Raw genomic sequence first — 22,450 nt, forward strand, 5'->3', positions numbered from 1 at the left:
TAAAAACAAATAAATAAATAAAACTTCATCAGCAGAAGAAGTATAAGACTGAAGTACATATCCACAAGTTTAAACTGGTAAAGAGATATCTTAAAATGTGTCTGTGCGTGGAAGCAAGGAAGAAAATGTCAGGAAATTAACTAATGCTGAACTCTGAGTTAGTTCTGGCTAACATCAGCTTATAGGCTCTCAGGGAAGAATGAGGCCTGAAGTCAGTCCTCCTATCCTCCTTCCTATCCAATCAGACAAGCCAGTTCTGCTTGCAGCATGTTGAGAACCATTAGTTTACTAAAAACTAACGTGACCAGCTATACAGAATATCTATAAATGGAAAATATGATTATTAGAGTCAATTTTTTATTAGAAACTATTTTGGGGGTGCATATAAATACAGGCTCTGGTTTTTCTACTGAGCATGTACCAGCAAACTCTACCCATCAATCTAAACCCTCCAGTGAGGATAATTACTACCTTGATGTACACTCAACCACTCACAAAAGGGTGGAAAAACCTCCAACTGGATCCTGACCAAACACTATTTCATAGCAGTGCAGGAAAAAAAAGGGTGGAGGAAGCCATATACAGTCTACCCAGTGGTTGATAAAAATGGGTACTTTCCGCTCAATGGAAGTTTTTAGATTTTCATGCCAAGTCAAAGAACAGGGTCACGTGTTTCTGCTGAAGTCAATGGGAAACCAGGCACCAACTGTGGGAAGAAGCAGGACTTTCGAGTCTGAAAGCTAAACCAAAGCCTGCTCCAAGAGCTATGGGCTTCATTGGGAATTTGGGTAAACAACTGAGTTCAATGCTCGAAAAGTCAATGGATACACCTAGAAGGTAAACAGAGCTATTCTAAGTTCCCTCTGTTCTTACAATGGGCTAAAACCAGGAGAAGACACCAATTCCAGCAAACCCAGCTTTCCTAGTGGAAAGCCCAAGAGGCTTAGGGCTCATAAAACCCCATCGTAAGGAGATGGCTCAGGCAGCCCCAGACACTCACCTGGAGCACAGCTGTCTACTAAGGCTCCCAGAGCCTTGCCATCTTGCCAGTTCTGGTTAAAGTTGGTGATGGGCAAGTAGGGGATCTTGTTCTGAATCCATCCCAGCAGCCTCTGCTTTGGTGTCTGCTTCTTGGCATCGTCATCCCCTTCATCCTCCCACACGGGCATGGAGATCGAGTAGTGGAGGATCAGTGTCCACACCAGGCCCAAGATGAGCTTCAGGTTCCCATCCACGATGGCTTTGCTATCTGAGGAGAGAGGTACAGGCTTGGGTTGGCATATTCCTCTGGGCTCTAAATTAAATCCTCATCTGTTAAAGATCCACACAGAACTACTCCAGAGTGAAAGTATGCAATATTAGAATATGCTTCAGAATACTTGACGGGAAGAGTTCCAATATGCTTACCAGTGCCATTCGATCATGGGTATACATGAGAACGCATAAGACTAGTATCCCTACTTTTGCATATGTTTGAAATTTCCCATAATAAAAAGAGCTTTTCAATTTTAAAGAAATAATTTCAGAAATACAGACAATAAAAAAAACGGTGGTTGAATTCCAGAGACAACCATCTGTTAACTCAAAGAATGTGATCTATCAGATTATATGTGCGTATATATATATATGTGTGTGTGTGTATATATATGTGTGTGTGTGTGTGTGTGTATATATATGTATATATATATATATATATATGCGTGTTTGCTGCCCTAAATTTGTATTATACTATACAATGTGTCTTGAAATTTTTTTTCCACTAATCGTTATGGTTTTTTCCCTATAAAAAGTTGTTTCTGCTGACACTCCCAACTATAGGTTTAAGAGGCCAGTTTCTCCTCAAATCTCACCATCACTGGGTGTTACCATTTCCATCTCTGCTCTTCTCACAAGTTAGTCATTTATAAGATAAAGTCCTTAATAGTTAAACTAATCCAACCAGGCAAAGTCTCTGTTGCCAAGAGGCTAAGTGTCTGGCCCAAGGTCATGTCTCCTTTCTAGTCCACTCCCAGCTAAACAGAACACGCCAAACCCAGGCCCCTTCTAGGAATCCTCTAGGAATCTCACTGCTGCTGGTTTTTATCTTCTACTCTCTTGGCTTCTCTGCGGCCCTCTGTCCTGGGTCCTCTTTCCAAACTCTACCTATGTCATCAAAATCCAAATGTTATCAACAAAATCTCCTCTCTCTTTCATTCTCTCCTCCTCTACCTCCCCCCTCACACTTCCCCATCTATTCCCCCATATCTAACTTTCTCCCTCTGCATCCTGCCCATACTTCCCCTCTCAACTATCTCCCCATCTGTCTCCCCCTCCCCACACACTTCCCTTCCTATCTACACCCCATCTCCCCCTCCCTCCCTCTCTCCCCCCCTCTCGTGCTTTCTGCTACCTCTCCCCCTCCCCATTCTAGACCCCAAGCTGAAAATGTTAGAGCCATCTTTGAGGGATTTCTCCCTCAACCCAAGGTTGTCGTTTCTGCAACATTTCTACCTACATCTATTGGCAAATCCTTTCCTCCACCTTCCCAGTAAATATGTGGCTCCTCCTCCCCTCTCTCAGAGTCCTCAACAGCCATAAAGCTGAACTATGTTCACATATCCTCAGGACTATCTTTCTAATCAGGTAGTTCTGTGCTTTCAAATTCACCAATGGTCCGGACTGCCCCACATTCAAACTCCTTAAACACACAGCACTCTCAGAACCCCCAAACTTAACCTGCTTTTTCACCCCTGTCACCCCCTCCCACCATAGTTCACACTCCAGACTCAGAGACCCCTCATTCCTGGACCACATCCTGCTTCGAACCCCTTGGACCTCTTCCTGTGATCTGTATTCTTTTTGAGGGGGAAGACCCTTCACCCCATCCTCCTGTGGGACAATCCCTAGCTCATCATTCAAGGGCCAGATCCAACAGTTGGTGGTGCTTCACTCCCACCAGCACATGTGTGACTGTGCCACAGCCCCCTCAAGACAAAAACCAAGCCTCTTGAGCCCCCATTCCAGGACTATGAGCACCTGCTAGGGAGTAACTGAGCCTTTGTCATCTCAGAGCTCTTTTTACCCTGTCCCACCCACCCACCCACCACAAACCACCTGAATGTCGGTTAAACACACGCCAGCTTGCACTTAATGAAACCCAACTCCAACCACATGAGAAATAGACACACATGCTGATAAGGAGTAAAGGGCATGCCACTTAAAATCAAAAGGGTGGAGGCTTTTTTTTTAATGAACCTGTTTATTGTCAGTCCTCTTACAAGAAAAGATCCTCTTAAAAGGGCACACCCAAACCCACAAAAACCAAAGGTAGTTTTATGGTTGCAGATTCAGTCATAAAAAAAGTTGATCATGTCAAACTGTACAGAGTAAAGATTATCAGGAACAGCTGGTAAGACAATCTATATTCGAGCACTCCACTCAAAGTTAAGGTGCCCAGAGATTTTCTCTGGAGTGAACTGTATAAATAATAACTTTTAAGCAGGACAGTCCATGTAACACTCGAGGCCCCGCCACAAATGAAAATACAAGGCTCCTTGTCCAAAAAAGTATTCAGCATTTCAAGCACAGAACCCTTCTCAGGGAAGGGTCCTGTACCGCATGACCATGAAGCCACCTCTACTTCTGAGGTCCTATGGTCAATAAAAAAGCAAGCATCTGCATAAAACACTTGACCGTGCACAGAACTTGGACAGTCAAGGAATTCATCCCACCAGACCATATGTTTCTCCAAGTGACAGTCCTTGACTGTGACAGAATTTTTTTTTATTAGATGTCCTGTTATAAGGTTGTCTTTGAAGTGCTATTGATTACGGAATTACTACCTACCACTCATAAGAAATTCCAGGTCATATGATTTTCCATGCCAGTTTCCTTTATTCAAACTAAAGGGAAAAGGGCAGTCCTCAGAAGGTGGCGGGTAGGAACACGAGGAGAGTAAAGTTTGAGTGTGACCTAACGATTACGTTAGGTTACCCATGGTGGACCAGGTAGGGTCTGGTCTTACACCAGGCAGGATCTGAACAAGCCAAAAAGTCTCATACAGCCACAAGCATCAGACTGCAAAATTTAACTTTCCTGAATTATGTGTTAAACGCTTTTCAAATGCAAACTTGCAGATCTTATCCATAAATCAAAACATGAAACCAGTTTGCTCTATTTTTACCCAGCTTACACATGTTGGTCTAAAGGAATGAGACATGAGTCTTTTTTGAAAAAGATTTTGGGGGAAATATGACCCAGTAAAAGTCTGGGCCAAATTTATGAAAAATACAATGCCCAGAACTTCTGTTTCCAATGAATTCAAAGTGGGTGTCCAAACGGGAAAGCCCCCATTAAGGTCTCATTGGGATAAATGATACTTTGGTTCTGCTATTCTAAGAAGCTGGAGAAAGAACAGTCCTTGTTCCAAAAGTGATTTTGACAGGTGAAGGTTCAAATGCTTTACCGAACTCTTGGAACAATAAAAAGATGGCAACTTGCCCAAAAGGTCTCCCTCTTTCCCACCCACATGAAACAGGAGACTCCCAATGCCTTAAAAATGAAATGCTACACAGCATTACAGTGTCAATGTCGGACCATCGCAGCAGACTACAGGATTTTCAAATGTGAGTGTACTCTGTGATGTTTATGTCGAATATAAACACGGAACAGAAATGTAAAAGGAGGAAAGGCCAAGTCAACTGGAAGACTCTCTGGCAGGATTCCACCTCATTGAGAGCCTCTTTCTAGAATAAAATAAGCCAACACCCGCCACGCCTGCCGGACCTCCTAGAATCTGCTTAGATTGTCGGTGGGTTGGAACCTGGCCACAGGTTTCTCCTCCCCAGATCCAACCAATCACAGCTCCCATGTAACTGGTCCTGGCTCTGGACAACACTGACCCTCAAACCACACACACCCTCTGGAACTACTTAAAATGATCCAGCATTGCTTCTAAGTGAGGGCAGCAGCTTTTTTTCTTTTTCTTTTTTTTTTTTTTAATAGCTAGAAAGTTAATTTGAGCTACTGCAAATTCTAGGATGGAATGTCTTCACGTCACTTTTGTACACCGGTTCCCAAGTCCTCTCTGAGCAGTAGTCAGGAACGGGCACATTTACGGGGTGGTGGTGGGGGGAACCAGCTATTTTTAGGTAATCTTTGGAAGCATCATGGAAACATCTACTATGTAGACAAGTTCCTCTGAGGAAGGGAGATGGTGCTCTTTCCCTCTCTCATATCAGGAGGGCAGGATCCATGCAACCAGTGGCGTGTGCCTGCCACATTCACTGTGCCCACCTCCTCTCCCATTACTGAGAGCAGCATGGTGGGAGGCTGGGAGGAGAGGCCTGAGTGAACACCATCCCACATTTCTGCTCTCCTAAGAACAACAGGTCATCCATTAGCCACAATGCAGCAGCTTGCTGCTAGGTCAGAAACAGCTAACACAGGACTACAGGAATCAAGGAGATGTAGACATTTCAGAAAAGCTCCTTCTAGGATGCTTGGGGTAAAGCACCCAGGCCATACTCCATGATTTGGCCTCCTAGAGAAGAAGAGTTGGCCACATACTCTGCTCTTCACCATCTCATCTCTGTTACCCTCTGAGAGGCAGTTGTGGCAACAATGGTTGCAAGGCTCTGGAACCCGCGGTTCAACTAGCTATGCCACTTTGAACAATCCGTCCATCCTTTCTGGGCTTTACATTTCCTCATTTACCAAATGGAAATGATCACAGTCAACACCTTTGCAGGGCTGTTAGGAAGGAGCAGGTGGGTTCTAGAATGCCAAGAGTTGAGTACAATGCCACGTATGGGGTAGGTGCTTAATATTACCTCCCTCTGCTTTCTTACTCATTCACCTCACAGCTGAATACCTGCCATGTGCCCAGCACACCTCCCCAGAACCAGAAGCCCAGGCCCTATAATCCCAGGTTTGCAGGCAAGACGGAAACAAAAGGAAAGATAGTACCTTATGAATTAGGAGGAGGAGGATATGTTCAGTGTGTCACTTCTCTGAGCCAAGCAATTCATTAGAAGGGTAGTGAGTCTCTGAGGTCCCTGCTCTCCTGTTGGAGGAGGCTGACCCGCACAGTGCAGTAAACCTAGGACATGGGGTAAGTACCACGGGGACACTTCAGCGCTTAGTGCTTTAGGGAGACCAATATGGCCTGAGATTCCCCAGATAGACACCAAGAACCATCCAGGAACCCAACTACTGATAATTTGCCAGACGTCCCTGAAAGAGAATATGGTACAAAAAGGAGCCCAAAAGAGTCTGGCCCCTTCCTGACTTCTCAACTTCACATTGCCCAGGGTTAACCTGGATGTCTGGCCTCAGCTGGCTTAGCCTGGAACTCTCTCCCCAACTCTTCTGACCTGGTTAATGCCTCGTCTATATCCAACTCTGCAAAACTAGACTAGGTCCCTGGATAAATGTGCCCTTCTCTTCTAGTGAAATGACAGCTGTGCTGAAATAACCACCTGCCATGTCTGCCTCCCCTGCTCAAAGCGTCAGCTCCACAAAGGCAGGAAGAGGTCAATTTGCTCCCCTAAGCATGGACACTTGGCTGTTTGGGGGACGGCCGCCATATGCACGGCTCCCTGCCCTCTCTTCTCTGGTGCTCTATGAGACAGAGCTGCCTCTTGCTGAGCAGATGCAAAAATCCACGCACAGACTTTCAGACAGAATTCTAACCTGCTCCAGACTGTGGCCACCTCGCACCCCCGGCAGGAAACAGAGCACATGGCACAGGATGTCGGCTGGAGAGGTCACTAAGGCTCCGTGAGTGTGGGCTCAGCAGCACCACCGGCTATAGAACCCTGGCCAAGTGATCCGGTCCTAGTGTGCCTCAGTCACTTTCCCTGGAAACTGGGGATCATGCTGGAATGGGAGCACAGAGCTGCGGGAAACCTGCACGTGGTAACACATGCCCAGCACTCAGAACCCCCCCCCACACACTCAGTCATAATTAAATGTTAGCATTATTACTATTATTCTTTACCACCACTGGCTTCAACATGCTTTTATCAAACTTGAGACAAGGAGGACAAAGGCAGAAGGGAAAAGTGAAAGCTTAGTAGTTAAAGGTGATGACCTCCATGTTGGCACTGGGGTTTCCTGTCAGCCTTGACTGCTTGGGGGAGCCAACCACAGCAGCATCCTGTGAAGGGCTGCCCTGAGGTAACCCCACACTGCAATGCTCAGATCACCTGGGTCCAGGATCCAGGCAGCAGAACTGGAGCTCACTGGCATCTGGTTTCTCCCCATCCAGCCTTCTTTCCCAGCCTCCACAGACTGTAGCTGAACTGCTGGCCTCGGTCATCCAAACAAGAGGGCACCCTCACCTAAAAGAAGGCAGTTCATCACTGTCTTCAGCTTCTCAGATACCATGAGGAGGAAGGACCATCTCAGCCTGCTGTCCAGAATTGGGGTGCATTTCTGGGGGTGTAACAGTCCTTCCATTCATACTACAGATGATGGACTATGTACCTTGGCAGGACAGTGTACCTGCCCAGAGGTGTCTGGATTTGCCCAGAGGTGTCTGGGCAGGATGAAGGGGCCTGGCTGGTTTCTCTCCTGCTAGGGCCTCCTATAGGGCCTGAAACCATCAAAAGGCAAGCCAGACTTACAACTTGGTGACTCACACTGCTGATGATTGAGGGGTACTGCATGAAGGCCACTAAATCCCTTCCTCCCCTTCTCCCAGGCATATGGCTTTCAGCTGGATGGCCTTTCCTAGCATCCCTTGCAGCTCAGCAGCATGGCTGCTTTGCCAGTGGGCAGTGAGCAGAAGGAAGTGTGACATCACTTCAGGGCCCTGGGCAGGAACACGCCTCCTCCAAGCACTCCCTGCTACTGCCAGCCAGAGCCCCTGACATGACAGTCACTTAGCTTTGACCTGCCCTAGGGGAGGCCAGGCAAGGTGACAGAAGGAACCTGGATCCCAGAATATGGTGCCCTGCCAACCTGAATGCTGAAAAAAGTCACTGTATTTGGGTTAAAAAAAAAAAGAAAAAAAACTCTTTGTTACAGCAGTTTAATTATAACAAGAGCATGTTCTGGGCCTTGCAGTCCTGGAGTCACATGGGCCTATTTCTATCGGTAAGATGAAATACAGACCACAATAAAGTAAGGGTGGATGGAGGCACTCAGGTCAGCTGGATTTCCGATCCTTTGTCATCCTCAGGAACTCTCAAGGATGACAAAGGAGCTGCCTAAGTTAACAACTTTTATACCTTACAATGTTAAGGTTCAGCTAATCAAGAGACCATGTGGAAGGCCTTTTTATATCAGTAATTTTTCAAGAGATGGCATAATAGACCAGGGGTGGCAAATGGCATTGGCATGTGAGGTAAAAACTCTTTCAGTGTGTTGAGAAAGATTATGAGGCCCTATCTGGGGTCAGCAGGCAAGAAAATCTATTATCAAGATCTGCCATGAACAGGCGCAGGGAATGGAGGCTCACTCAGTGAGGTAGAATCACTCAGATTGGCCGTGCCTGCCCTGGGCACAGCACGGGGAGCAGTGGCTGGGATTCTTCTGTAGCAGAACTGAGTAAACATTGCCAGATCCCTGATTTGAGATTTCTACTATAGGCCCATAACACATTCTTCATGCATAACCTCAGACTTCAAATTTCCTACTTTGCCAACTATTCCTTCTGTTTTCTCTCACTTGTTGGACAACTTTTGCCTGGAATAATTGGAACAAATTATTTCATAAATACCTTATTTTTATTTTTAAGATTTTATTTATTTATTCATGAGAGACACAGAGAGAGAGGCAGAGACATAGGCAGAGGAAGAAGCAGGCTCAATCCCAGGACCCCAGGAACACGCCCTGAGCCAAAGCCAGACACTTAACCACTGAGTCACCCAGGTGCCCCTATTTTTATTTTGGTACGGAGTTTTGGGTGAACATTCAGATCACAGATACTCTGGTCAGCACCCTGCTTCCTAAAATATCCCAAGCACCAGATTTTCTGGTTAAGAGGCATCCTTTATTTAAAAGGTGCCTTTGCAGGACACCTGGGTGGCTCAGAAGTTGAGCGGCTGCCTTCGGCCCAGGACATGATTCTGGAGCCCCAGGATCGAGTTCCATATGGGGCTCCCTGCATGGAGCCTGCTTCTCCCTCTGCCTATGTCTCTGCCTCTCTCTGTGCCTCTCATGAATAAATAAATAAAATCTTAAAAAAAAAAAAAGCTGCATTTGTATCACCAAGTAGACTTCCAACCAAATGCCACTTTTGAAAAGTTTTTATCACTTCTGAGAATTACTTTATATACAGCAACAAAGTCACACTGGACTACATAAGATAGGTATATTAACAAGCCTAGAGTTTACTAAATCCTTTCCAACTAGTATTCCTGGGATAGCCTTAAAAAGTTAGAACAGGGATTCTAGCCTTGTTGTAAGGATTAAAGAAAGGAAAAAAGGAAAGACATTCCAAAAATGTAATGTATTTTACACGGTCAAAGCAATGTATTTTACACGAGGTTTTTGATCTCAAAGCCACAGGCCTCCTGAATGAGTGGTACGATAAGCGCCCCAGGGACCCCTGGGCCTCAGCAGGGAGTGGAGGAGCCCAGAGTCCAGCCACTGGGAGGCGCTGGGAAACCCCACTGTGAGCTCAGAAGTTCTCTGCAAGCTTCCAGCCAGGATGACTCTGAGAACGTGTCCAGCTGAAATAATAAACGCTGGCTGTGAACGGAGGTCTTGGTCACCTTCTGACTCCAGCTCAGGCTCACCTGGAACACAGTACTCCAGCTCAGGGATCTGTCATGTGGCAAGACCACCTCACCTGAAACACAGCTCGTGGCTCACCCTGTGCACACAAGCGAAGCCCATCGGTTGACCCACCTGAGAAAAAGCGTGAGGGCAGGAGGAGCCAACTGGAAAGACTCCTAAGCCCCTCCCCTCCTTACATCAAGAGCAACCCTACTAGAACAGCTCCCTCTCTACCAGACCTCCAACCGCTCCCCCGGGGCCAGGCCCTGTGCCACGTGCATCACCTCACATCACTCACCACAACCCTAGAAGAGTCGTTTTTATGGTTAATCTGATAATCTGATTTTACAGATGAGAAGACAGAGGTCCACAGAGGCGTTTGCCACAAGTAACAGAGGGGAGAACCTAGATTTCAACCCCATTCTCTCTGTTGTCTTAAGCCCAAGCCTCCCTACTTGGCATGCACATTATGCCAGACAGCTGTATTCAGTGGGCGCAAGAGAACACACATTTCACAGATGAGGAGACTGAGCCCCAGGAAGGGTCTCAGCCCCAGGACCCAGAGCCAGTTAGTAGTCTGCTTCAGAAGGGAACACAGGCAGGGTCTCTATAACTACTCTAATCATTCCCACGGTCAAAAGGTTTCTGGCTGAAAAATGTGGATAGAAGGCACAGAAAGTGACAGCACAAGGCCTGGGTGGTGCAAGCAGAAGTCAGACATGGATTATTTTAGTCCCCGTGTCTCAGTCATGACTCAGCCTCTACTACACCCTAGGAACTGGGGATTCGAGTGTCCCAGCATCTGGGAGGTCCGTCATGCATGCCCTACTGCTCAGCATGGGAAGTCAGGGAAGATGGCAGATGATACAGCTCTGCCTTCATTTCCCAAACCTATTATTCCATATTTTCCCTGGAGAATAGAAATTAGGGTCACTTACGTACATGAAGCTCAAGTTGTTCTATTCATCTGTTATTGTACTCAACAAATACCTCCTGCCTACTGAATGCCAGGCCCATAGCTGGATGCAAATTATATTTTTATGTAAGATAATAAGTTAAATTGGCTCTACAACACTCCACAAAGAGATGACAACAAATTATAATGAAAATCATTTGCCACCCCACCCGCAACCACCCCCCCACCCCTGCAACCCTGCCCCAGGGCAAAACATTGAAGATCTTTTCAGAGAAAAAAGAAAAAAAAACTTTCCTTTTTTGTCTTTTGTCTCTCAGGCTCTAAGCTATGTTTCCTGAGGTTAGTTTTGTTTTTGTTTTTGTTTTTTTTCCTTTTATAATTAAGAGTAAAAAGTAAAAGATGATAATGCTGATGACTAGGACAGGTATTCATCCTTCCATTGTGGACACATAAAAGTTGAGCCTTGTTACAAAAAAGATCAAGGTGGTGTCCTTGGTTTGAAAGGGGAGAAATCAGTTTGTATCCCCCCACCCCCGTAGCTCACCTCATGTTACAACTCATATAAGCCTGTTACAGAAATGGCAGCCTGCCCAAAGATTGTGAAGTCATAAAAAGAACAAAACTCCCAATTTAAAGTCTTGAATAGGGACCAAGCTAAGGGAAATTCCAAATAATTTATAACTGCTGGCTCCCATCATTACCAACAGAAAAAGGATAAAGTTTGAAGAAAAGAAATTCTCAAAGGACAGATCCAGGGAGGGGCACATTCCCTGCTTTACCTGTATTGATGCTTTTCAGACAGTTCTCCCCACTGTCGGATCTGTACCCCCGAATTTGAATCTCCAACCCAAAATTACACAAGGCGGCCTCCGGACACACAAGCCACCCACCACAACGGAGCCTGCTCAGCCCAGACACCAGGCTCCTCCTTGGGGCCAGAATTCCATGCCACCAGCATCCCCGGGGGAAAAGCATGGACGTGGGGGCAGGACTTACCCACCCAGACAGAGGGGAGCTCACTTGTTGAAATAATCGCTAGCCAAGTAACCCAAGGGCCAGGGACACTGAGGGCGTCGGCGATGGGGCAGGCAGGGTTGAGGTTTCCCTCCCAGCACAGCTACTCACTGGCCACCCAACTCTGGTGGGTCACCTGTAAGCTGAGAGTCAGACCTGAACTCACCAGGTCAAGGGCTTGTCAGATAATATAGTAAATCAGGTCACGTTTTGCCCGATGAGGGACCCACCGTATCAGCAGAGACTAGTACAGCTACTGTTATTATTACTGTAACATTATAAACACACATAAGTTCGAGGACTAACAGTGCCCCTTTATAATATCGTCTAAGATTCAATGCCATTCAACTCTGGTTCAAGATCGCTCAGAGCCAAATACCCCAGAACTATGCCTTCCAACACAGACGAGCATTCCATCTGCTAACGACCACAAGAGCCAGCCCCCATCAGGGACCCAGGATTAAGGCTGATAGAATCAAGATGTTCTCTGCTCAGTGAGCTGCCTGAATGAACTGGCGGTTTGCTAAAATCTGCAGGCCACCCCAACTCCTCCAGCAGATTCCTGAGCAGTCTGCAGGGGCCAGCCTGCCTGGGCCACTGTTGACAGAAAATTAAATGCAAGGTCAATAAATTCAATATGAAGCACAAAGTATTCAAGAAAGTTCCCTAACGGGATTCCTTTCTCTAATGGGGGGGAGGGAGATATTTGGATACTGAAGTGCTCTTTAACCATGAAAGCAGCTCATTACCATAATATCATGAGGGAATAAAACCAAAAACAAGGTATAAAAATGCCTCCCCACAAATGAATGGTCAAATAAACTTTACAGAACATTCAAATAAGAGAGTAACAGGAGGCAGTGAAAAGAATGAGAAAGATATGTTTGTTCCAATAGGGACAGGCCTTTGTGATGTATTAAGGGAACAGGACCATTTGTAGAAAAGCATAGAATGTATAATTCTGTTTTGGAAAAGGCATGCCTCTGCATCTGAACAGAAAAATCTGGAAGCATGTACATCCAACTGTGTTCACTAGCTCTCTCTGGGAAGAAGACTTGGGGTGATTGCAAAAGACGAGCTTTCTCTTTTTTCTTGTGACACGCTCCTGTGTTGTCTGAGTTTCTTTTCCCAGTTTAAATTACATGCGTAACTTTTATAATAAATTGTGACACCTCCCAAAAGAAACACATAATGTACACATGAAGGAATTCTTCATTTAACAGAACTGCTTGTGGGTAGAAGGCACTGATGTGGGAAAACTGACAGGGTGTATCAAATGATGAAAGCAATCTGTACAGTAGGTTCGCCTATGAGTAAAGGGGTGGCCAGGCAATGACATAATTGGGTTCACAGATGCACAGAAAACCTCTTGAAAAGGCAAGAAACTGTTCACCAACTGCATTTGCTTCTGGGTAGAAGGAACAGGGAATGGGGGTGAGGAGGAGTGCGAGGGAGCCAGTCTTATCCTTTTAGACTGTGTATGATTTTCACCATGTTTGAGGTCGCTTATCAACAAGTAACAAATGAATACGTGGAGGCTTTGCAGGACCGGGTGGCTGTCCTTCTGGTGACCACTTCTGCTCAGTTGTCACACAGTGGCCATCCAAATGCCTTCCCGGTCCTCAGCCACACATACTCTACTGGACAAGCAGTCTCCCTGCCTCAGGAGATGGCCTCTGCCATTTCCAAACAGCTTGCTAGAAGAGTGGAAGATGTTGATGGTTACCCTATGAGAAGATGGGAGTCACCTGGTTGCCTTTGGACATGCTTAGCAAGCCAAACAAACAAACAAACAAACAAATCAACTATCCACCTTCCTGATCCCTTCCTACTCCCTCCTTGGCACCCTCCCTAAGAATGTCCTTCCCATGATGCAGAGGCCCATCCACTCAGTTATATGTGAGGGCCTGGTCCACTGAATTCTCGTGGCTGCTTTAGGAGGTACCCCTGTTAGTCCCATTTTCCAGATTTAAAAAATGATAAGCTTATAAAGATGAGTTATGCAGCTCATAAGTAGTGGAATGGGATTTGAATCTAGGTCACCCAGCTCCAGAATCTGCTGCTGACCATTCCACCTGGAGGGCAGGATGGGGCTGCAAAGGAAAAGGCTCCTACACAGACATAATATTACAAAGGCCTTCTAAACTGGCAAAAGCTGAATAGGAAATAAATGGGTTACATCATCCTGAAAGAGATTTATCACAGTGCCCCTGAACTCTGTCCCACAATAAACAGCCATGGCAGTAAAATAAACAGACCAGGCACATAGCAGGTCAGCTTTTCTGCTAAAATGGGAACAAGTTCCAACATCCCTGAGATGTATATCCCTGAGATATACTGTCCAAGTGCAGGGCAAGCGAGTGACACATACTGAATATCAAAGGCATCACCCTCGCCACAGCTGGCAGTTACTGAAGACCTGATGCCCCATTGCCAAGGGTCCTCAGTACCAGTTCTTTATCTAAAAAGTCTTGCACTTGAGTTAGAAGCCACCTCCTGGCTTAGCAAAACACCAACTCTGTTAAACTTGGCCTTGAAGAAGATTTGTCCCTCTGGCCACACTCATAAATTTGGTCCTATCCTTTTACCACTTGGACCATTTACCAGGAGTTGTTTCCCTTAAATCAATTCACATTTTTTTTTCCCTCAGCCGAGTTTATTTATGTACACACACACACACACACACACAAAATTTACATATATATGTATGTGTTTATATATACATGTATACGTGTATATATATAAAAAACATACCCTAGTCATGTTATTTTTACACTACATGTGAAAATACATAAGTTACAATTTTTTTTACAGTTACAATTTTTAAATGAAGTTTGTGTAACACCTACTGTCATCTTGTGTAACATATCTTCAAAAAGACATTAGCTGGTTTTCTAAGACAACAGCTCCTGTGATCAAATAAGCTGGGGATAAATGGAATTGAAAAATTTTATAGCTAAACTGTGGAAGGAGCCTTGGTGTCCATTGAAACATGAATGGATAAAGAAGATGTGGTCTATGTATACAATGCAAATGCACACTGAGGATCTCTAAGAGCACTAGGGTGCTACACAGCATTTCCCAACTTTCTGAATTAGGGAACTGTTTTTAATACACTCCCAAAGGACTTTAATAGTGTCCAGAAGATACTTCAGGAAATATTGCCTCAAACTGCCCTTCACATCTACAAACTTTTCCTGAACACTCATAGGCCTGGAGATTATGTTTTATAAAACTGGTAGATGTGGAGTGAAGGAGACAGGCAAGGGGTGCAAAAGGAAGATGACAGGAAATAAGTTATTGAGACTTTCTCTGATCTACAACTATTTTGATGGTAGTGATTATGAATCTAAAACCTTATAACTTGGCGGGATCCCTGGGTGGCTCAGCGGTTTAGCGCCTGCCATTGGCCCAGGGCGCGATCCTGGAGTCCCGGGATCGAGTCCCACGTTGGGCTCCCGGCATGGAGCCCGCTTCTCCCTCCTCCTGTGTCTCTGCCTCTCTCTCAATCTCTGTGTCTATCATGAATAAATAAATAAATAAATCTTTAAAAATAAAAAAATAAATAAATAAATAAATAAAACCTTGTAACTAATGAATTTTGCAGATAAAGGGTAATAGAATTGGGTTCTCAAAACATCGCTCCTAACGAAGGGGGCTAAAGGGGGGGGGGTTTAAGGGAAGTATATCCCTTAACTACGATGTTTATGAAATTCTGGTGATACCCTAACTCACTTAAAAACTACACTAGAGGGATCCCTGGGTGGCTCAGCGGTTTAGCGCTTGCCTTCGGTCCAGGGCGTGATCCCGGAGACCCGGGATCGAGTCCCATGTCAAGCTCCCTGCATGGAGCCTGCTTCTCCCTCTGCCTGTGTCTCTGCCTCTCTCTCTCTCTCTGTCTGTGCCTCTCATGAATAAATAAATAAAATATTTTAAAAAAAACTACACTAGAAACATCTTACTGTTCTGGTGCAAACTGTAATTCTTAAACACAGGTAATGATTTAGAGGGATCCAGGCCAAAAGCAGCCTCCTCTTTTCTGGGTTTGCTTTAGAGCTTCTAATGTCAAAATTTTTATCCGCAGACAATGTATTACACCAAGTGGGAAGAGTCAGAGATGAAACCTGGTAATTTGGACCAGTGCTTAATGCAGCAGAAAAGGGGAGTTGCCCTGATGGGACCAATTGCAGTATCAAATTATGTGAACAGGGGAAACTTTCCAGAAGCCCCACCCCATGGCCACTTAGCTCTAAACTTCCTGTAATGGGGGGGAGGGAGGGAGATGATGGGGGCAGGGGATTTAGTAAAAGCTAGTAAAAATTATTTATATAATAATTGAAACACATCCAAGTAGCATTCCTAGTGCTACTTAAGGATGACATACTCATAAACATACCAATATAGCAACGAGCCACACAGCTTGTGTGCTAATTAAATCCACTCTCTAAGCTTCTGTGTAAGTGCTGGATCTGAATCTGAGACTTAGCCAACTGTAATCCAAGCATTCTACAGACAGGGAGCAAGCTGTCTCTAGCATCATTGTGATTCTAGTACCTAGCATGATGCTGATCATATAGGAAAGAAAAGCAAAAGGTGGCGGTGGGGGGGTGGGGGCAGGGACCACTGCCACCTACTACCCAATCAACAACCACCCACTCATCAATGCACCTAGCAACCAACAATCAACCAGACAAACTGATCAGAAACCAGTGGTTCACAGACCTACCAGACCACCACCAACTTAGTCAACCAACTACCAAACCCGAGTGGACTCATCCTTGACCACCATCTCCCACCAAAACCTTTCCCTCCCTCAGTCTCCCTGGCTACTTCTAAATTGATCCCTAGCACAGCAGCCCTCAGCTAATGGAAGGCCCCCCTTTACTAGCCACCCTGTCTCAATCTACAGATCAGGAACTCTTAACTCTTCCCAAAATTTTTCCACAAGCTCCAGCAGGAGCCTCACAGCCCTTAGGCACACACAGCTCCTTCTCAGTGACATGCAAAACAATCTGAAAGTTGGAGGGTTAGGGGGGAGGAATTGGTTCCAAAACATAAAAAAAAAAATAAAAGAAACTGAAATTAATAAATGTTTTATTAAATGCCTGGATTAGCATTATCTTCCTCACTAATTGTGATCTATGGTTGATATCTACAGAAATTTCAGTACATTTGAAAATGAGTTATAGGTTCATTTTCTCACATCCCAAGAATTCCAAAGTATACATTAAAATTGCTAAGAAATCAGTCAATTGTAAAAGGAGTGAGTCATGGCTAAATAATACAGCAAATGCAAACAAATAAATAAACACAAAAGTTCTTTTTTTTTTTAAATCTTTCAAATTATTATTTTACAACACATGCACAAAACGCATCTTTTTTTTTTTTTTTTTTAGTGTGAGAGAGGGTGTGTTTTATTGTATTTGATAGGATGGGCTCAGGGCCTAAGGTCATAAAGCATCCCAGCACGCCTTATGAAGTCTGAACTCCCTAACAGTGACCCAAGGCTCCCCCAGCTGGCCTCTGCTGGTGTCCCCAGCTGGCTGGCCCCACATGCCCTGGTCCGTGGTCCCACTGTTGGTAGAACCCAGGGCTGCTCCCTCTATTCGGAATGCCCTCCTCTCCCACCTTTCACTGAGTGGTTTTCTTAGCCACCCTTCAAGATTTAGCCTTCTTGGTATGCCTGGGTGGCTAGCGATTGATTGAGCGTCTGCCTTTGGCTCAGGACGTGATCCTGTCCGGGGATTGGATCGAGTCCCACATAAGGCTCCCTGCGAGGACCCTGCTTCTCCCTCTGTCTTTGACTCTGCCTCTCTCTGTGTCTTTCATGAATAAATAAATAAAATCCTTAAAGAAAAAAGAAGATTCAGCCTGCTTGGATACATTTCCTTTCTCCTTGGCATCATGCTTTCTGGTATCTTTTTTTTTTTTTTTAAAGACCCCATTTATTTACTCATGAGAGACAGAAAGAGAGAGAGAGAGAGAGAGAGGGGCAGAGACACAGGCAGAGGGAGAAGCAGGCTCCATGCAGGGATCCCAACGTGGGACTCCATCCCAGGTCTCCAGGATCACACTCTGAGCTGAAGGCGGTGCTAAACTGCTGAGCCACCCAGGCTGCCCCATGCTCTCTGATATCTAAAGAATGTCTCACAAAGTAGACAGAAGTGGAACTTCCTACATAATCTACTAGGAAGCCAAATGTCTGGGACAATGAGCAAGACAAGCCACAATCCTCAATTATGTCACAGCTTCCTATAGGGACTAAGTCAGGGACTCTTGCAGAAGGTGTGTCATGGGGAGGGTCTATGAGCTTGAATAGGAAAAACAGTGAAGTTTTTGCCTTTGGTACCCTCTAACTAATATGTAGCCTATTGTTCGATTATGAACGTACACCATAAAATACAGGTGTATTAGCAGCACCTGTGATTTCTGTCACCTGCAAAATCAGATCTTTTCCCATCATAGTGTTGGCAATATCTCAAAATAATCCTGTATGCTCATCACTACATCAAAATCATGGCAGTTATTAGACTCATTTCTAGATCTTATTAAACATCTAAATACATATGTACATGTATTACTATATCCAAAAATTTATTTCTGATAAATGTATTTCAATATAACTAGTTTCCTTTGTAACCCCATGTACATGATTTTATGCATAAAGGTTAAGAGTACAGTCTTCAGGGAGCCAATGGGGTCCAAGACACACTAAGTTAAGAATCCTAGCTCCCAGCTGCCTGGCTGGCTCAGTCAGTAAAGCATGTAACTCTTGATCTCGGGGTTGTGAGTTTGAACCCCATATTAAGTATAGAGATTACTTAAAAAATAAAATCTTAAATAAAAAAATTCCTGGATCCAATTAATAAATTTTTAGAACCAAGAAATGAAAGGACTTCAATAACAGATTGGTGAAATGGGCCATAGCCTAGTGAAACTGCACCTGTCAGGGCATGGCCTTGGTCAACTCTCATTCCCATGAGTGACCCTAGGAGGTCACTGCAAATGGGTCTCCCAACCAATATGGCCTATCTATCATCACTGAGTTATCCTCTCAGGCCAGAACTACAATCATGTTATTCTCAGCATGAACACCTTCCATTGCTCCCTATGGTCTATGGCAGGGGCCAGCAAACATTTTCTGTAAAGGAGCATATAGCAAATATTTTTGGGTTTACAGGTCATACAGTCCCTGTTGCAACTATTCAAATCTATTGTTGTAATGAGAAAGTGACTATAGGTAATACATAAAATAGTGGGTGTAGCCTGTGTCTCAATAACACTTTATTTACAAAAACAGGCAGAGCGTCAGATTAGGCACCACTGTCTAACATAACTATCTATGATGATGGAAATGTTTTAGATCTTCACTGTCCAATTTGGTACCACAAGCCATACTACTGAGCACTTGGAATGTGGTTAGTGTGACTAAGATGCTAAATTGTACATTTAATTTTCTAACTAATTTAACCAGTCACAGGTTGCTGAAGGATAGGTTTACACAGTCAAACCCAAGCCTTTTTTTTTTTTTTTTTTTTAAGATTTTTATTTAGTTGAGAGAGAAGAGAGAGAGAACGAGCAGGGAGAGAAGGGCAGAGGAAGAGGAAGAAGCAGATTCCTTGCTGAGCAGGGAGCCCAACATGGGGCTTAATTCCAGGACATCACAACTTGAGCTGAAGGCAGATATAAACTGAGCCACCCAGGTACCCCTCAGGCCTTTCTTCATCCCTTCTGAGGTTCTGGCCAACATCACAACCGATGGTCCCAACCTCAGTAAGTACTAAGCACTGAGGCCAAACAGTGGGTAATACCAAGTGCTCTCACCCTGCATTCACTTCCCACTCCTGGGCCCAAGCAGTTCTGCAGCCCAAAACATCCTGTCTCCTGACTCTGCTCCTTTAAACTCCATTGTTCACCAACCTCACCCTTGCCACAGGCCTTCCCTTACACCCCAGGTGAAAACTGTTGCTCTTTATGTGTCTCTGGGAGGCACTGTAAGAACCTTCTCCTAACAAAGCATGCCACGGTGACTTGTGCAGTAATTCTGTTTCTTTACCTTCACTTTAAGATATTTGAAGATAAAACCATGTCCCTACCACACACAGTACCTTTATTATTTTTTAAGATTTATTTATTTATTTGAGAGAGAGAGAGAGTGCATGCACAATCGGGAGGAGCAGAGGGAGAGGGAGAGAGAATCTTAAGCAGACTCCACTCTGAGCATGAAGCCTGATATGGGGCTTGATCTCACAACCCTGAGATCATGACCTGAGTTGAAACCAAGAGTCAGATGCTTAACCCTCTGTGCCACCCAGGCACCCCAGCACAACACCTCTATGATAAGCATTCCCTAAGTCTGTGAAATGAACACACTTTAATTATAGCTAAGTACTGAATACAAACGATCTCTAAAAAAAAAAAAAAAATTCTTGTTAAAATTAATAGATTTAACTAAAACCTGTTTATCACATTTTTTTGAGGGCTGGAATCTAGATGAAAGTAAAAAGGCCCAGATGGATTTCCAATCTGCAGTACAGAGGGATGTGACCACTCAGTTAACATCCCACTCTACCACCACAAGATCTCACCCTTCTGAAACCTCAGTTTTCCTCATCTGTAAAATGGGTTGACAATGTCTACACCTAGCAGGGATAGAGAATGCTTAGCACAGTACTAAGAGACATAAATGGCAGCTTCTGGGTGGATACAAATCTCCTCCTGAACACAGGGTGTGGAGGAGGCACACAAATCAGACTTAGCAGGACAGAAATACCAGGATGACCCTTGGATTCCTACACCAGTATAGGTCTATCTCTGGGCAGGAAGGATACATGGCTTTTATACCACAGCTGTGCTCCCTAACATCCTCTGAGCACACAGATCACACCACCACTGAAACCACTTGGGGTGGGTCAGTGCACACTTCAGGCATCTGCCAGCCCAAGAGCTCTAAAATGTGTGCTGCCCTGGCTGCTCAGATAACAACCCGCCGTCCCCATAAATGTCACAGCCACTCCACGCACAACGCTGTAATTTTTGCAGCTTCTAGGGCTTCTCTGAACAGATAAGAAAATCCAGCCAGGCCACTCATTATCCTAGTTTTTCTGACCCAAGGCCCTGTTCCCCCTCTTACTCAGCTGCCTTACTCACCAGGCTGGGTGCCAAATGATTGGGCCTTTGTTAGCAATCAAACCCACCCTCAGAGAGGAGGAGGGGGAGCAGCGACTGAGGAAATTCAAAAGAGTGGACTATGGGCTGTTTTAAACCTAGTTACAAAAAATGGCTTTGAACTCCAGCAGCCCTGTTGGAAGAAGTTCTTCTTTGCGGGCATCTCAGTCACCTCTCCTGTTGATACTGATATATATGGAATGTGCTTTCCTGATTATTATCTATTTTCCTGAGTTATAAAATATGCCATTACAATCAATTCAAATTATACATAAAACAGATATAATGTAAACTGAATCTCTCCCCACTGACAGGTGAGGGTTGCTCTGCCATTAATGGTGGTCATGACCTTGGTCCCACGCTTGGCATATCCAACTTTCTTCTCAAGCCTCAACACCTCTGTTGCTTATAGAAACCACTTGAGGGACGCCTGGGTGGCTCAGCAGTTGAGCAGTCTGCCTTCAGCTCAGGGCGTGATCCCAGAATCCGGGATCGAGTCCCATATTAGGCTCCTTGTAGGAGGCCTGCCTCTCCCTCTCTCTCTGTGCCTCTCATGAATAAATAAATAAAATCTTAAAGAGAGAAAGAAAGAAAGAAACCAACCACTTGAGCTTCAACTCTGGCTACCCAGTGGAATCATCTGAAAAGCTAAAAAAAAAAAAAAAAAAAAAGCAGTGGCTCTCCCCAAAAGAAAACAAAGTAAGGATTTCTTCAGGTAGGGCCAGGTATCAGTAATTTTTAAAGCTTCTGAGCTGGTTCTAAGGGTTCAGAATCACTATCAACAACCAGACCCCATTTGAATCCCATCACCCCAAAGCCCTCACCCAAGAGGCCAACCTTTTCCTTGACTGGGAATGGGCCTGAGGCAGACAGACCCCAAGAGAGGTGACCCAGGAAGGAGAAAGGAAAGTGAGTGCACCCAGGAAGCCAGGAACTCAAAGCCCAAAGCTATTGCGTCAACGACGTCTTGCTCACAGACATCATGAGCCACTTGTCTCAAAGCAATGAAGCCACATTCTAACAAAGACAAGGATTCTGACAGTGCCTTGGAATTAATGGGTTGCAATGGTGAACAGAGGACCAGAAAGGTCCTCTTGAGAACTGTATTTTTGACTTTTCCTTTTTTTAAAGAATATCCACTAGTAATGGAAGCTAACGAAGAGGATCTAGTCGCCCATTGGAGAGATTTTGCCCTTGGTTCCTGGGGTGACTCCAGGAATGCCCATTCTACAGGGGGATTAGAGAGACGCAGAAGGTCCTGAATGATGAATGGCCAGGCATACCCAAAAGTGGTTCACGCTCAACCCTCTTTTTATTTTTTAAGATTTTATTTATTTAACACAGAGACGGAGTGCACACACAGGCGCGTGCCAGAGACCACAAGCAGAGAGAACAGCAGAGGGAGAGGGAGAAGCAGACTCCCTGCTCAATGGGGACCCCGACATGGCTTGATCCCAGGATCCTGGGGTCATGACCAGAGCCAAAGGTGGATGCTCAACGACTGAGCCACCCAGGTGCCCCCAAGCTCAACCCTTTTAATGACTTCCTCTAAAATGCCCAGTCAAGGGGATCCCTGGGTGGCTCAGCGGTTGAGCACCTGCCTTCAGCCCAGGGCATGATCCTGGAGACCAGAGATCGGGTCCCACA

At 45.0% G+C, this 22,450-nt stretch overlaps 1 protein-coding gene across 7 annotated transcripts in view; it reads right to left on the reverse strand.

Annotated features, from left to right (window-relative positions):
* FLNB (filamin B) overlaps positions 1-22,450 on the reverse strand; it is a 138,537-nt gene that overhangs the window by 80,368 nt on the left and 35,719 nt on the right. For all 7 annotated transcript variants that reach the window (XM_072785699.1, XM_072785700.1, XM_072785698.1 and 4 more), the window contains exon 2: positions 1,001-1,249. In XM_072785699.1, the coding sequence (XP_072641800.1) occupies positions 1,001-1,249 (249 nt within the window). The remainder of the gene's footprint in view (positions 1-1,000; positions 1,250-22,450) is intronic.

This window comes from Canis lupus, chromosome 19 (genome assembly GCF_048164855.1).
Source record: "Canis lupus baileyi chromosome 19, mCanLup2.hap1, whole genome shotgun sequence".
Taxonomy (NCBI): Eukaryota; Metazoa; Chordata; class Mammalia; order Carnivora; family Canidae; genus Canis; species Canis lupus.